Source organism: Armigeres subalbatus, chromosome 2 (genome assembly GCF_024139115.2).
Source record: "Armigeres subalbatus isolate Guangzhou_Male chromosome 2, GZ_Asu_2, whole genome shotgun sequence".
Lineage (NCBI taxonomy): Eukaryota > Metazoa > Arthropoda > Insecta > Diptera > Culicidae > Armigeres > Armigeres subalbatus.
Genome location: NC_085140.1, coordinates 371539661 through 371556584, shown reverse-complemented (window position 1 = coordinate 371556584; position 16924 = coordinate 371539661). Strand labels below are relative to the sequence as shown.

Below are 16924 nucleotides of genomic sequence, written 5' to 3'. Positions count from 1 at the left end.
GCAAAAGCAAACAATTTTATTATTTTATAGTTTTTGCGGAATTACATACCTAATTAGGTACTGTAACTGGAGAGGGGATCGATTTTGGTGAAATTATTTTCAATTTGCTACACGAACTTACGATTTTCGACGTTCGACTTTTCATTAACGAAACAGATTCACAAAATAATACAAAAAAACAACAGTGAGTTATATTTTCACCTAAATACCAACCAGGCACAACAAATACAATGTAAACTAGGGATGCGTAACGACATAGGTCGATGTTTGGGTATATTTTTGTTGTAAAAAAACAAAAACTTGTGGAAAACCCAAGTGTTGCAAGTCACCCCGTTTGACGGTACTATTTCTGCATTTGTATATCATTGAGACTACCATGACGATACTTTTATGCCCAGGGAATTCCAGAAAATTTCCAACCCGAAAATTATCTAGACCGGGAGTTGAACCCAGCCACCTTCAGCATAGTCTTGCTTTGTAGCCGCGCATCTTACCGCACAACTAAGGTTGCTCTGCTCAATAGTAACCTGCCTAATTATAATAAAATGGATTTCTTCAAACAAATAATTCCGCTTTTGCTTATTAATGTAAATTTAAATATTTAATTTTATGTAGTGATATAATATAATAAACAAAAACATTTTTATCTCACCTTGTTCTATTTTTTAGTGAAGAAACTCATTATTGAACCCTGCTTGGTTTTAGCGGCAGGCGGTGTCACTTTACTCTGCTTTTTATCCGCCGCTTTGGAATCCGATTTACTTTTGCTGCTGTCCGTAGATTCTTTTTGATTATCTGCGGAAACCTTCTTCTCTTCTGGTTGATTGTTGTTTGCGTTATCGTTCTCAAGCTCATCTTCCGACACCATGACATATTCTTTAACGGTAGCTGGAATTTATAAACATGTTTAAAAATGTGAGACTCACCGAACTTCCCAACAAGACTTACCCATGTAACCTTCGTCATCTAAGTGATTCCGGGTGACCAACTTCTTAACCTTCGCCCTTCCTTTCCGATTCAAACTATTGGAATCATTCTCTACCGGTTTCTCCGGACTCAGGTGCTTCTGTTCCTCAACTTCCTCAACCATTTGAACATCCTCCTCATCATCAGTGTCAAATTTGATGGTTTTTTCCTCTTCCGGTTCCCGCATGTTTCTATCTTCCTCCTCTTCCTCTTCGCTAGAGTCCTCAACCTGCAATATCCGTGATCGTTTTGAGGGGTTTCCCTTCGCCACGGATCCCTTCTTGGAAGCCAGCGGCTTTTTAGCGCCTCTCTTTTTAGGTTCCTTTGTTTCCTGCGGCGTATTTGGAACAACGTCATCCCCGTCAGATTCGTCCGAAATCATTCGCTTCCACCGAGGGGTGTCCTCGTGTTTGCCGTTCATAATTTTCTCCGTCTTAGCAGGTTGCTCTTCTTGTGGAGACATTTTTTCCTTCTTCAATTCCGCAGATGATTCAGGAGTAGAAGGTGCTGCCTTAGCAGTGCTCGGCTTATTAGAGAAGAACGAAGCAATAGACGCCTTTCCGCTTACTGGTTTCTTGGCGTCTTTCTTTTTGGTAGGAGAACCCTTGGTCGGAGATTTTTGAGGAGGCGACACTTTGGTAGTTTCCTGCTTAACAGGGGGACTCTGCTTTTCCTCCTTGATTGGACCAGGGACCGCCTTAGGTGTTTGATGTGACGGTTTTGCAACGCTGGCACCAAACATAGAATTGATTTTTGACTTCGGTTCCTGTTTGACATTGGAAGCAACCGCCGGTTCTGCCGGAGTGAAAATTTTGACATCACGTTTTTCCGATTTAAGTGGTAAGTTGATCCTGAAAGTACAATTCATAGAGTAATATAATTGATTTTGACAAATTCTTCAGTGGAATGGCAACATGTGCACAAACAAAAAAAGATCCAACACTTAAGACAATAAATTAATTCTTACACTTTGAATTCCTGCTCTTCCGGAATATTCAAGGACCTTGACGACTCGGAGGCAATCTCTACCGCATACAGCACACTCGAAACTTGATCTGCTTTATCCTGGATCTTCTTGAGTCTTTTCTCAGTGGCCACCGTAATGAACGGTCCACCTCGTTTGGTATCGATTCCTCGAACGATAAACTCCTTGAGCAGATTGGCCTTGGCATTATTTCTATCTATCCATTGTTGCAAGATTTTTACCGCATCCATAAAGTTCAAGCCGTAATTGTTTGAAATGGAGCGAACCGAAATCTGGAATTCACGTAAAAGACGACCTTGGTCTTAGGACACTCACTATACGAAGGAATTCCATACGAACCTTTTGCTGAGAATCCAGAACAGTGTGACTGATTTCCTCGAAGCAGGATTTTTCGAGGGTGGCATCCATTTTCAACTGGCGTTTGGATAACAGTCAACTAAATGTACAAACCCTGAATAATTACAGCGACAGTGTTACGATTTTCACGGATTTTCTTGAATAGTTTCACGCACAGCTGAAAAATTATACGCTTTTGAATGCGATCGTTTCTATCTGACAGCTTGCGTGTTTGTTTGTGGAACTCGTTTGTTCCCGCGCGCCGATGATACACGGTAAAAAAATCTAATCAACGGATTTTGTCTGATTTATCGCTCAACATGTGAAAAAGGCCTACATCCATAATGTAAACATTGAGAAAATGCTATTCGAAAAAAATGCATCACAATGTTATTATCTGGGTGCTGCGGATAGAGCCGCTTTTCTGCTCTCAAGCGAGTAGCGAGATATTTTGAAATCAATCCTATAAGCAAAATTATTTTGCAGTTACTCGGCTGTCAAACATTTCCCGCTCTTCGAATTTCTCTTTCCATGCTGCATGAAGGCGCAAAAATGCGCAAGGCTCTACATGACTTTACGATTGGTACATACATTCCTGCTCCAATCAGCTGCTGAATCCGAATCTTAAGCTGTGTAATCTCGTAACGAGTGCTTTTTAGTTGTATTCCTTCTAATTTTCCACTCGAAACATAATGTGAATTTATTTGTAGCTTAGCTCACAGAGAACAGACATGGAGGCTCGAACAAAATTTCTTGCAAAACATGTGTAAACAAACACACTGAACCGCAACACCATCAACGTCGACATTGCAACTCAAAATCTCATTTTGACAACACGATGGCGCTGGTATGCTCTTGCATGCATAACGACACTAGCGCACAGTGGAATTTTTTTATGACGCTAGCGCTGATTATGCACATGGTACCGGCGACATTCCAAAGTAGTTTCAAAATTAACAGTAAAAGTTATCACAACATGGCAAGTGGAGCTTCAACGTCTGTTCTTCTGTGCTTAGCTTTAGCTTAGCTTTAGCCTAGCTTTTCATTTTTTTTTTTTTTTTAATCTTTATTTCTGTGTAGCTTTAGCCAGCTTTAGCCTAGCTTTAGCTTTGTTTTAGCTTAGCTTTAGCTTAGCTTTAGCTTAGTTTAGCTTTAGCTTAGCTTTTAGCTTAGTTTTAGCTTAGCTTTAGCTAGCTTAGCTTAGCTTTAGCTTAGCTTAGTAGCTTAGCTAGTTTTAGCTTAGCTTTAGCTTAGTTTTTAGCTTAGCTTAGTTAGCTTAGTTTAGCTAGCTTTAGCTTAGCTTTTAGCTTAGTTTTAGCTTAGCTTTAGCTAGCTTTTAGTTAGCTTAGCTTAGTTAGCTAGCTTTAGCGAAGTGAAGTGTTCAGCACCTGTTCCTGCTGTTAGCCCCACCTGTTAGCTGTTCCCACCCCACCCCTGTTCCCCTGTTCCTGTTCAGCCCCACTGTTCCCACCTGTTCCCCTGTTCCCACCCCTGTTCCTGTTCCCAGCTCCACCCCACCCCACCCACCAGCACCTGTTCCTGTTCCTGTCTGTTCCTGTTCCCACCAGTTCCCCAGCTCCCAGTTCCCCACCTGTTCCTGTTCCCCACTCCACCCTGTCTGCACCTGTTCCTGTTCCCACCCCACTGTTCCTGTTCTCCACCTGTTCCCAGCCTCCCACCTCACTCCCACCTGTTCCCAGCCTCAGTTCAAACTCTGTTCCCAGCTCCAGTTCCCTGTTCCTGTTCCCACCCCAGCCCACCTGTTCCCCCTGTTCAGCCCAGCCTGTTCCCACCTCACCAGCCCCCACTCCACCTCCACTCCCCACCCAGCTCCCTGTCTCCACCCAGCCTGTTCCAGCCCTCTGTTCCCAGCCCCACCCCCCAGCCCTGTTCAGCCCCCAGCCCTGTTCCTCCTGTTCCAGCTGTTCCCACCTGAGTTCCCACCCCAGCCCTGTTTCCTGTTCAGCCCCACTCCACCCCACCAGCCCCCACCTGTTCCACCCAGCCCTGTCTCCCTGTTCCCCACTCTGTTGTTCCTGTTCCACCCCTGTTCAGTCTCCCCAGCTCCCACCCCAGCCTGTTCCCACCCCAGCTCCACCACCCACCCCCCTGTTCCCAGCCCTGTTCCCAGCTCCTGTTCCAGCTCCCTGTTCCTGTTCCCCACCTGTCTCCTGTTCCAGCCCCACCCACCCCTGTTCCACCCCAGCTCCCACCCCAGCTCCCAGCCTCCACCCCAGCTGTTCCAGCCCTGTTCACCCCAGCCCAGCCCCACCCACCACTCCCAGCCCCACCTGTCCCCAGTCTCACTGCCCAGCTCCCAGCTCCTGCCCTCCCAGCCCCATTCCATGTTCCCTGCCCCACTCCATTCAGCCCCTGTTCCGCCCCAGCCCCATTCCCCAGCTCCCCTGGCCCCACTCCCATTCCCACTCCAGCCCCAGCCCCCAGCTCCATTCTCCCACTCCCCAGCCCTTCCCCACCCCCACCCCCACCCAGCTCCATTCCCCAGCCCCACCTCAGCTCCCCCCACTCCCCGCCCCCTGTTCCACCTCCACCCCACCCAGCCCCAGCTCCCCACTCCGCCCCCACTCCCTGCCCCCACCCAGTCCCCAGCCTCCCCACCCCACCCTGTCCCATTCCCCTGTTCCCCAGCCCAGGTTCCACCTGCCACCCACCCCCCCACCCCAGCTCCCACCCCAGCTCCACCTGTTCCCCAGCCCCACCCCCAGCCCCACCTGCCCTGTTCCACCCCACCCAGCCCCTGTTCCCCACCTCCACCCCACCTGTTCCCCAGCTCCAGCCTCCCACTCCACCCCAGCCTCTGTACCCTGTTCCCCCAGCCCACCTCACTCCCACTCCAGCCCTCAGCCCCTCAGCCTCAGCCCCAGTTCCAGCCCCACCTCACTCCAGCCCCCCTCACCTCAGCCTCAGCCTGTTTCCCAGCCCCAGCCTCCCTGCACTCCCACCCCCAGCCTCACTCACCTGTTCCAGCCCACTCCACCAGCCCCTCTGTTCCAGCCCCACCCAGCCCCACTCCCCAGCCCAGCCCTGCCCCAGCTCCCACCAGCCTCCTGTTCAGCCCCTGTTCCCACCCCAGCCCCTGTTCCCAGCCCCTGTTCCTGTTCCCTGTTCCCACCCCACCTGTTCCACCACCCCACCAGCCCACCTGTTCCCAGCCCACCTGTTCCACCCTGTTCCTGTTCCCACCCCACCCACCCCTGTTCCACTGTTCCTGTTCCCCACTGTTCCCCCACCTGCACCTCCACCCCACCAGTCTGCCCTGTTCTGTCCCTGTTCCCACCTGTTCAGCCCCACCCTGTTCCAGCCCCTGTTCCCCACCTGTTCCTGTTCCTGTTCCCACCCAGCCTGTTCTGTTCCACCTGTCTCCCACCCCTGTTCCCACCTGTTCCCACTCCCCACCTGCTCCACTGTTCCTCACCCCTGTTCCTGTTCCTGTTCCACCCCAGCTCCCACCCCAGCCTGTTCACCCCACCTCACCCCTGTTCTCAGCCTCCCACTCACTCCACCCTGTCTCACCCCAGCCTCACCCCTGTTCAGCCCCAGCCCCACCCACCCCACCCCACCCCAGCTCCCAGCCCACCAGTTCTGTTCCCACCCCAGCTCCCACCCCAGCTCCACCTGTTCCCCACCCCAGCCCTGTTCCCTGTTCAGCTCCTGTTCCTGTTCCCACCTGTCCCTGTTCCCACGTTCTGTTCAGCTCCCACCACCCCACCCCAGCCCTGTCTGTTCCTGTTACCCACTGTTCCACCCAGTCTGTTCCCTGTCTGCAGCCCCCAGTCTCCTGTTCCTGTTCCTGTTCCACCCCACCCCTGTTCCACCCACCCCACCAGCTGTTCCCACCCAGCCCCTGTCTGTTCAGCCCCAGTTCACCCTGTTCACCCCTGTTCAGCCCCACCCCAGCTCCACCCACCCCTGTTCCCACCTGCCCACCCCACCCCTGTTCTGTTCCCACTCCCTGTTCCACTGTGCCACCATCCCTGTTCACTCCCCACTCCCACCAGCTCCACCAGCCCTGTTCACCACTCCACCCCTGTTCAGCTCCCACCCAGCCTCAGCCTCCAGGCCTCCAGCTCCCACTCCACTCCCCTGTTCAGCTTATTTAGCTAGCTTTTAAATAGCTTTTACACCAGCTTTTTAGCTTTATCAGCTTTAGCCAGCTTAGCTTTTAGCTGGCTTAGCTTTAGTTTAGCTTTAGCTTTAGTAGCTTTAGCTTAGCTTTAGCTAGGGCTTAGCTTTAGCTAGCTAGCTTTAGCTTAGCTTAGCTTAGCTTTAGCTAGCTTTTAGTTTAGCTTTAGCTTAGCTTTAGCTTAGCTTTAGCTTAGCTTTAGCTACGCACTATGTAATTTAATTTCTTTTTTTTAATTTAAATTCATAAAAAATGCGGACATTGAAGGAGTAATCATTCTCTTTATAATTATTCTGAGAAATGTGATATGTCACAGCCAGCAAAGCTTGGCAAATGGAATATATTTCCTCAATATTTATTTTAAAATCTGCGTACTTATCTTACTATCCAGCTTTCCACGCTCGCCATAATGGCGGATGCTATAAATTATTTTGACAGTAACTGCTTCCAGACGCTGAACTAAAATTTTGCTCCAAGCAATCCTTGTTTATTGTTTGTCAACATGGACATTTTTTCCTGGATTCGTGAGGATTCGTGGACATATTTTTTCTAATCAGTATTATCGTCATTTTTAAATTCATTAATTTAAAATATTTCTTTCTAGGATACGAACGTTCTTTTTATCTCGTATTGGATCAGTTGCATATACAGAATGACCTCAATCTCAGGCCCGTATTGAGCCATTAGAAAGAAAGGTAGAGCTGATTATGACAAATAATGGCGTCACATGGATACGCGGATACGTGGTATTAATTCTTTCTCGCTCATAGCTGATTCCAAAAATGATTCCGTCACATTGAAATCTTTGAAAAAATACGTAGGCAGAAAAGCGCAAGATCGTAATCCAGCATACGCTAGAGCCTAGTAGAGCGGCAATTGTACTGAATATTTAAATTTTCTTAGTGGTAGAAGGTTTAATGTTATTAAATAATTATATCGAAGGTCGTAGAATCGATGCAACAACGGGTTCTAATAAACGAAACGGAATCTGATTTGCATTATGATTCTATCAAAAATGTTAGTTTCCTGGATGGCGTTCAGACAGTTGAATCTGGATATTGAATTTATTTTTCAATGCAGCTTTTCGAAAGGAATATTGCTCAGTATCCATCATTGATATATCAAGCTGTAAATTTATTCGAATTCGTATTGTTTTGAAAAATTAATCCTAGACTAAAGAGTGGAGCAGAATGGATACGTTTGCGTGCGTTTTGACAGTTTTCCCCATGGCAATATGAATTGGGCAGATCGGGAGTAGTAAATATACCGCGCAAGAGTATAGATCAAACCCGAGCACGATCGTTGTTTGTTATGGACTAAGTTGATACTAAAATAATTAAGAAGTTTCAAGTACACAGAACCTGGGTTTTGTGCACCCTTTTATGATGAACGGGTAGTAAACCCTCGCTATTCCGGCATTCTTGAACCTTGCGGCTTGATCAAAACCAAAAGTGAATGGTAAAAGACAAAATTCGGGTTTATGTATATATATATATTGATGATCCTGCTAGCAAGATTATTTTCGACAGTCATCGAATTGCTTATGACTAGCAAATTTTACAACTGAATAATTTGTGTTTTTTTTAACTGTCACTTTCAAGTTCAATTTATTTAAATTCAGGAGTAACAGAATGGTTCATGCCTAAAGATTTAGTACAAAAAAAACGTTGCATTGCTGTTCAGAAATAGAGCTGATAATATGCATATTTTTATCTATATTTATGACATGATTTAAAAAAAATAGATACGACCAATCAAGCTGCGTTAGAGGGCAGCAGAGATTCGAAGCCTGTTCTCTCAAGTCAATGAGCTCCATCTGTGAGTGTGACGATCATCGGCTAAGAGTACCGGGATTGTAACGTTTTTTTTAATCAGGGCAGAGCTTGAGTTGTACGATATTGATGGTTCCTCCAAATTTAATCGAGAAAAGCTCCTCTGTATCACAGAGTCAGGTTTTTACACCGTCACTGGTAATAATTCGATACGATAATACGAATCAGGAGAAAGCATTCCGTGTCCACCTCAGAGCCATCGATCAACTGAGCAGTTGTGGCAAACAGTAGAACCTATGGACATGCTCATATTTAAAGGAACTTCGCAGTGCTCTGTAAACAAAGATTGATTTTTAATTTTTATTAAATTAGCTTTAGAATAGTTTTACGCTTGAAACCTGTTTAGAGCCATTTATAAATTTTCTTGTTGATAAATAATAAACAAGTCGTTGGAAACAGTAATCAGGCAAATCATGGTTTACTACGATCGAAATTTAAGTTCAGTGTCTGGAAGCAGTTACTGTCAAAATTATTTATAGCATCCGCCATTATGGCGGGCGTGGAAAGCTGGATTGCCTGATTTTCTCAAAATTGCACGCGGCGAACCCTTCATGAAAGGTACCGCCGTGTTTTCTGCACCCCGTTTACTTGATTCTTATGGGTGAATAGCATTGCGGTGTATCGTTTGGCGCGGCCGTACCTTTCGACAGACATTCGCCGCGTGAAGTTTTGTGCAAGTACCCATTTGGGAACATGTGTATCATATCCAGAAAATCTGACAATATTAAAGTTGGTTGTGCACATACCATGCTATCAAAATTATTAGGATGTTTTGGAATGTTTGCCTTGAAAAAATGTAATCAAATAATCAATAAACCACGAATCTTTCTCTTCTACAATGGCTGCATATTCCAATTGGGACTTGGTCCCCGCATAATCATGGACCATATTGCGATTCTTTTCTAAAATTAGCATACTGGCTCACCAGTTACGCGCCGGGTCCCATGCGCCGAGTTGTGCGCCATGCAAAAAGTAAATAAACCAATGTCAAACAGATGTGAGCTTTCGGTAAGCTTTTCCACATTCGCTTCTAAGGTATGCAGCATATTGTCGTCCCTTTACGAAAAGATGTTCGTTAGTGAAATTGTTCGAGGTTTGGTAGTTTTTTGCTTTCCTTTCGGCTGCGTTGCGTTCGGTATATTGATTCAATGGATTTTAGTAGTGCAATTGTGTTAAATTTGTGATGTAATATTCTACACTTAAATTGAGTAAGTACCACAATATGACAAAATACCTTAGCGGCGCACAACTAAGCGAGGCAGAGGTGAATGAGCAAAATGCTAGAATATCTCGAGAATCACAATACCTAGACCGCATCTGTTATAATTGAAGAGAATAAGACTACGTTCAGATTGGTGATATAGCTACTTGATATAGAGAATCTTGACATGAGATGTTATATGCATTATTTGCGGTGAAAATAAGATATGTGAACTTTGATGCCAAGCTACTCTATATCAAGTGATATAGCTCATAGTCTGGACGGCACATATGTGTTATTGTAGCGATGGTCTCACTAATAGTAGTTAACTATAGATGGACAGTCTCATATACTGTTTCAACAGTAGCTCAGATGGTAAACGACCAAACGACCATATGAGTAATGGGCGGTTAAGTATAATTAACATCTAAATCCGGTCGTTTTTTCGAACAAAATTTTCGATGTACCGTTATCCGTTGGTAGATGTACAATTGTAGAACTATATAATTACACATCGACAGCATGTTATGTATTAACAGCAAGTGTTGATGTAGGGTTGGTATAGTGAATCAAGCTTGAAATTGTATGATATACCAATGAAGTGAATAGTGACAATATATCTTATAACGCATATGTAATTTTGACTGCGTGGTAAGTCGTTTTTCATTATGCGGGTCAGCATTTCAACTTGGCGTTATATAAGCATTTTCACAGTTGTTAATTGAAGCCTTTTCCTTGCCCGGCATTGCATGAGTATATATCTTGATTGGCAACTACACGGAGATTTGAGATTACACATTTTATGTTTCAAAATCACCCACCTTGAACAGATATATGGAGCTGTTAAAAAGGTGGGTAATTTTAAATTTATGAAAATGTGCTAAAAGCACCTACCTTGAAGATGTTGTATGTGGACACGAATGTGGGTTTTTTCCACTCTATTTTGGTTGAAAAAAAAACTTTACAATTTTGACAAAAGCTAAAAGATCGCCGCGGCATAGCAAACGTAATTTTTCGAAAATTTCGTAAAAATATCGACTTTTTATGTAAAATAATTAAAAATCGTTTTTATATAATATCAACGGCCTACAGGTAAGCGTTTTCTAAATATGAATTCTTCCATTTCTATATGAGATTTCTCTTTTTCTTTTTCAAAATTTAAAGATCTGAGGGATTATCATTGGTCATGAAGAAAAGAAGAAGCGTATTGGTATCCTGTACAAGCCCTGCTGCCGCACGAATAGCAAGAATATATCGGAAACACTATGGTAAAGATGAGGAAACCATATCGTTCCATTATGCATTTTATTATTCAGTTGAAATGTTATGTAGAGTTCTTCCCAAGCAACCAGAAGTTCAGATTTTACTTAAATTTACTTTTAACCGGGCCCGGGCCCGGAAATAGCGATATTTATTGGTTATTGGTTCACTATTGGTTCACTATGGTTCACATCAAGTTCCAAGCATCCTTAACGGAACTTTAAAGTTCATTTTTACACTCCCACCATACAAAAAATTACTTAACATGAGAGCTGATTGAGCCAAAATAGTCCTTCTTATCCAAACTTCTGGTTGCTTGAGTTGTATTTAAATAAAAAAAACAATTGATTAGCATATCGTGTGGTTTTCAGTTTCAAATGATTTATTTATTTGCTCTTAATCAACAGGCTACGACAGTCCCAATGATTGTTTACTAATTTTAATAATATAAAAAAACTGACAGCAAACAAAACATTTTCACATTTGTATCCATGAAGGCAGAACATTTACACATTTACAAAAATACATTTACAAATTACATTTAACAATAGTTGTATAAAATACGTTGTTCCACGACTCCCAATAATTAAGTTCACGATTCACGAATTCCCTGAATAACAATCCTGTTGGCCACGTTGATTTCTCCAAAGCTTTTTCCTTATCTTTCCAATTTACACCAACTTTGAATGAAATGTAACGCAGATCGTCCAGATTACTCCATCGCGGAACTATTTTAACGACTTCTGGTTGGTCGGTTGGTCGTAAAGCATTCAAAATCATGTCCCGCATTGCTTCGGTGGAAACGTGTTTAGCGACTCTGGTAAAGTATACCCAACATTTCTGAGTACTAGTGCCGGTATTTTCCGAATTTGAGCCCCTCCACAGCTGACCCGAATAATTTGAATTAGATGACCAATCATTGCAGTTGACATTCTTCTTAGGCGTAGAAGTGCACGGTTCTGCTATCACGTTGGGAATCGGTTGACGACCACTGTTCACCGTTTGTTGCAGCTCTACAATACTCTGCTTTAACGTTGACATTTCCGACTGCAGCGCATGTACTGTAAGCTCTATTTTATTATTCTCTTTTTGCTCGTTTTGTACCTCCACATTAGATTCGTTTTCTAGAGGCGAAGTGTGCTTTCTACGGAACGAAGATAGACAGATATCACACAGCTAAAGAACATTGTCGAAATCGACACATACTCGACACTGGTACTGATTCATTTTCATGCAGTGAAGATGGTATCTTTCACTGCACCCAGCACACTCGATACACTGAACCATGTCTCCGATAGGTAAGAAACAAATACCGCAACCAAAGCGCATCGTGAACCGGGCTGCTGCTATATATGTTGAGTGTGGCGGCACTTCAACTCTGACGGTACCGCACCAAATCACAGCAATAGAATGATAAATTCTTTGCCGTTTTGACGTAGGACTTACGTCTCTCTTTACTATACCGGGTGTCATATCAAAATGTCTAAATCGGTCGCGTTACGCTGTGTTGAAAGATTTCAAACGTTAATAACTTTTATCCTAGTGAACAGATTTCTGCAGTTAATCCCTCAATCGACAGCTTTCAAGTTTGCCTTTCATATTAATGCTTGATAATATCCGAAAACTTGTTTCAATAGGCCTGAAACTGTTTTCAAAGCAAAGCATTGAATTCACGAAAACCTATAAATATGGGTACCGCATCATTCTTGCATCATTCCATTACCACGTTCTGATTGGTGCAGACGTCAACGAATGAGCTCACGCTAGGTCTGCTAAGAAGGCATAAAATAGCGCAGCGCGAATTTTTCCTCTCAATCTGAGTGAAACAGGCAAAGCAATAACAGCAGCGCATCGTCGGAATTTTTGAACGGTTGCATCATCGTCTCAGCCACGCATTCGCAAACCTAAGCCTTTTTAAGAGCAAGGCAGAATCGTCAGCATTCTCAGGTCAGCATCATCGGTATTTTCAGCCCGGCATTGTCGAGAAGCCTACAGTAAGCGCAGCACGGCGGTGTGTGACGATAGAGTGTCGACGACAACTCTACTGATCAAGTTTTCTCGGCCGATGGCAGCAGCGGTTAAGCGTTTGGTATTCCTGCAGACATCGATTCATAATGTTTTAAACAATCATAAACTCCCAGTTGAACCGCTCAAGAGGAAATTTACATCTAACATTGTGAATGGATCTTTTCAGAACCACTAATATACTTACTAAAGAGTTTTTCGCAATAGAATCATTTTGAAAATGTAGTACAATCAACTAATTAGAGAGCGTATGCGTGACAATTTTATTAATTCGCGTTCATGGCGATGAATTGTTACAAAATTCTGTCTTTCTCGCTCACGACAAAAAAAATGCTTTTCTTATTCTAAGATCTCAACGAAAATTTTTGAAATTTCTCCATTAGAATTCCAAAAATTGTCACTGTTTTGAGTCTAAATATTTCAATTTAAAATTTGATTTATTTGTTGATGTGAATAGGAAAATGGCTACTAAATTTTGTGTAACTATCAAACGTTGATATAAAGCTTTTGAATATTTTTGGTTAACGTGATTTTGTGTTTCAGCAAGTATACTCTATTACCACTTTTACCACTCTAGCTAATTTGAAGAGTTAACGCAGTAGCGTCGCGGTATCACAAAAGACAAGCAATGTAGTGAAGAGACATTGCGAGGGGTGCTTAAACGTATAATTCAACGTGCAGCATAACATGTCGAAATAATGTGCTAGAAATCATCACATGATCCCATTTTGGAATCTTAATTTTTTAAATGAAATGTTGAAAAATGTAATTAAAATTTTAAAAAATTGTAAAATAATGTAATATTTGCATTTATCGTACCCAAGGCAATCATTTTTAGGCGTTAGTCATCTTTGGTAACCCAAGATGGTGTGAATGTGCTGTCTGTTGCCCAATATATGGGGATTCTCGAAGTGGACCATGTTGTTAATATACTATACTATATACTATATATGTGACAAATCATTTTTGCTTGGTTGGTCAACGTAAAGGTAGAACCAACAAATGTTTTGCGATGTATTCATCAAAGAGGTGGAACATCGGCTTAAGTTGCAATGCTATAATGAAGAAATCATTCGCTTTATTGATCAATGTAAAGGTGTAGCCATCAGCTGATTTACAATGGTATTATTCATCGAAAAGGCGAAGCTTCGACGGATTTCCTGTGCTATAGTTCATCTTTTTTTGGCAAATATGGCATTGAAAATACTTCGAATGTCCCATATATAATTATTTTGATAGTGAACTCTTTTATTCATTAGTTATTATTTAGAAAATAATAATTTTGAAACAAGGATGTTAACGATCATTCAGTAATTTGCGTTCGATCATTTAGTAGTTTGTCAATAACACATTCCAGAAGCTGAATTTCAAAATATGTATGTTGTATGGTGGACTTCTAGTGCGAAGGTTTTTCTACAACTTTGCCTAATGGTTCGTTATTAGAATTCCACTAATACCGAAGTTAGAGCGCTAGTTGCAGTAACTCAAACTAAATGATTGGAATTTTGTTATCATTTAGTCTAAGTTACTGAAACTATAGCTATAACTCCGTTACTAGTGGAATTCAAACAACGAACCATTAGGCAGAGTTGTAGAAAAACCTTCGTACTAGAAGTCCACCATACAGGATATTTTGAAATTCAGCTTCTGGAATATGTTATTGACAAACTACTAAATGATCGAACACAAATCGCATCGCATCCTTGTTTTGAAACGTTTTGTCACTTTCATTACCCACGACTAGCAGCGAGCAAATGATGTTCAATGGTCTTATTCATCAAAGGGCGGAGCTTCGGCTAGAGTTCTGATACAATGATAAAATCATGGCTCACGCCAGTTTAGTTCCTGCTCAAATTTTATCTTGAGCGGTCGGTAGAGAACCAACATCCAGCGACAGGGACAGGCCTGACAAAGTCATCGTCGCAGCAAGAAAACCGCAGTAGCGACGAGATTTATTGTCTTCATTGTTACTCGACGAATCGTCAATGACGCGCACAACGTTAGCTTTCGTCGTGCAACCAAATCGTCATGACGGCAGCGGAGAACGTATACTTCATACCATTATTCTTCAAGCGGCAGCTGCCCTGCGAAGATTTTATTATTTCTTTGTGAAAATGAATTTGAAGTAACGTATGAAGATGTTATAAATGCTATCCAAACATTTGTGTTACCAAAGATCGTACTATTTCTTTATTCTAGACGTCATTGTGTTTTTAACTACTCCGTCTATAATGACGTGCAATCGATTATGTGAAGAAGTGACGACGGAAATTGTCATAACTTTTGGCTGCACGACTATTCTCGTGGTAGGCATGCGGCATGAAGAAACCGAATAGGTGTCGCGTCGGGCAATGTTATCACGAAGACTATATTTTTTTCGCTTTCTTCATACGACGAGAATGACTATTGTCAGCCCGGACAGGGATGATGATGTTGCCGTCTCTAGAAATCAAAGAATTATCCTTTTACATACTTTCATCAATGACAAAAAAAAATCAACATTAGATGAAAAATCGACTGATAGCTTTCCATTTTGATTTTTTTTCTCTAGATTGGTAATGAAACGTGTAATAATGCTGAGCAAAAATATGTATTTTTACATGCATGGTCAAGCCAAGTCCTACGTCCACTTCCGGTTATGTCACAGACATTACCCACTGTTAGTTTTTATTCACGAATTACAGTCTTATATACAGCGAAAATCTATTGCAAACTGTATTGCTGGAATCAGCGTTGATAAGGCTTCAATCGATTCGCACAGAAGAAATTAACAAGAATCAAATCAACACATAATCTACGCGGAATACGGAGCACGAATACAAGACGCACGCACGCAGTCAACAAGTACAAGGACATGATAGAGCAAATTATCCTTCATTATAGTTTCACAATATTATTTGTATGTAGGTGGGTGTCGTATCCCGCACAAATCGCATCAGCCGAATACTAAAAATTTGAAGCAAACGACCGGTGTAATTTTTCACCCACCTACACCGAGAAAATTCTTTATATTGAATATATTTGTCGCACACATAATTTTTTGCAATTTGGCGACCCAAATATATGCAATTTATACCCACACATAAATTCAATAACTGCATATTAGAGACCACACATACATTTTATTTGATTATAGATTATATTTGTACTTCGCGTGGAGAGTGGTTATGTGTGCACTAATTAGAATCATGAATTAAATTAATGGATTTTTGCCAATAAAAATGTGTGGAATTTTTGCAGTGTAGCAGAAATTTTGCTTTGAGAAGGTGGGTAAAAAATTCACATTCATTTTGACGTACAAGGCTCGTACCAAGGGGTGTCTCACATAGAATAAATTGAATTTATCTGCTAAGGATTAACCAAGCAACCGAAGCGACTTTGTTTCGATTTAAATCAAAATTATGGAAAATGTAGTTGCTGATTCTCGCAACGTAACGAATGTCAACGTAACCATCTGTCAAATCGCACGATGAAAGTGGTAAATAGTAAACATTTTATGAAGAGAAAATATTTACACGTAAAAAGTTCGAAGCAGGAACAAATAAATTATTTGTTCCTGGTTCGAAGGAAATGTATATAAATTACAGCGTGCAAGGAAAAGGTTATTTGCATGTCCTCGTCATCGCGCATATTGGGAGCTTACAAAACTGAAGCCTGTGGAAAACCCTTAATGTACAAGAATGGTTTGGAATTTGTGTCTTGTTAGGGGGATTTATTCAAAAGGGAGGTGTTACTGACAATTCATCTGTGCATTCCGAAGAAGTGATAGTTCCAGATAATTAAACCGCTTAAAATTAAACTAAAATCTGCCTTGAATTATGCGTATAGGAAAGCATCGTGAATGAGGTCAACGGTGTCAAGTTCTCGTCAGTATTAGCTCTAAGCACTGCCTTCAAACCTGGGTGCTGCGGATAGAGCCGCTTTTGTGCTCTCAAGCGAGTAGCGGGATATTTTGAAATCAATCCCATAAGCAAAATTATTTTGCAGTTACTTGGCTGTCAAACATTTCCCGCTCTTTGAATTTCTCTTTCCATGCTGCACGAAGGCGCACAAATGCGCGAGACTCTACATGACTTTCAGATAGTTTACATACATTCCTGCTCCAATCAGCTGCTGAATCTCGTGAAATCTCATGACGAGTGCATTTTAGTTGCATTCCTACTAATTTTCCACTC

At 42.3% G+C, this 16924-nt stretch overlaps 2 protein-coding genes across 2 annotated transcripts; one reads left to right on the top strand and one right to left on the bottom strand.

Annotated features, from left to right (window-relative positions):
* Window positions 1–573: 573 nt before the first annotated feature.
* Window positions 574–2523, bottom strand: LOC134217236 (neurofilament medium polypeptide-like). Its single transcript, XM_062696009.1, has 4 exons — window positions 2291–2523; window positions 1934–2223; window positions 949–1817; window positions 574–888 (listed from the first exon to the last, which is right to left on the bottom strand). Exons 1-4 carry the CDS (start codon window positions 2357–2359, stop codon window positions 659–661), a joined length of 1458 nt encoding a protein of 485 aa, XP_062551993.1. The 5' UTR covers window positions 2360–2523; the 3' UTR covers window positions 574–658.
* Window positions 2524–2839: 316 nt separating this feature from the next.
* Window positions 2840–6419, top strand: LOC134210115 (uncharacterized). The gene is made up of 3 exons (XM_062686134.1): window positions 2840–2870; window positions 3959–5368; window positions 5446–6419. Exons 1-3 carry the CDS (start codon window positions 2840–2842, stop codon window positions 6417–6419), a joined length of 2415 nt encoding a protein of 804 aa, XP_062542118.1.
* Window positions 6420–16924: the final 10505 nt, after the last annotated feature.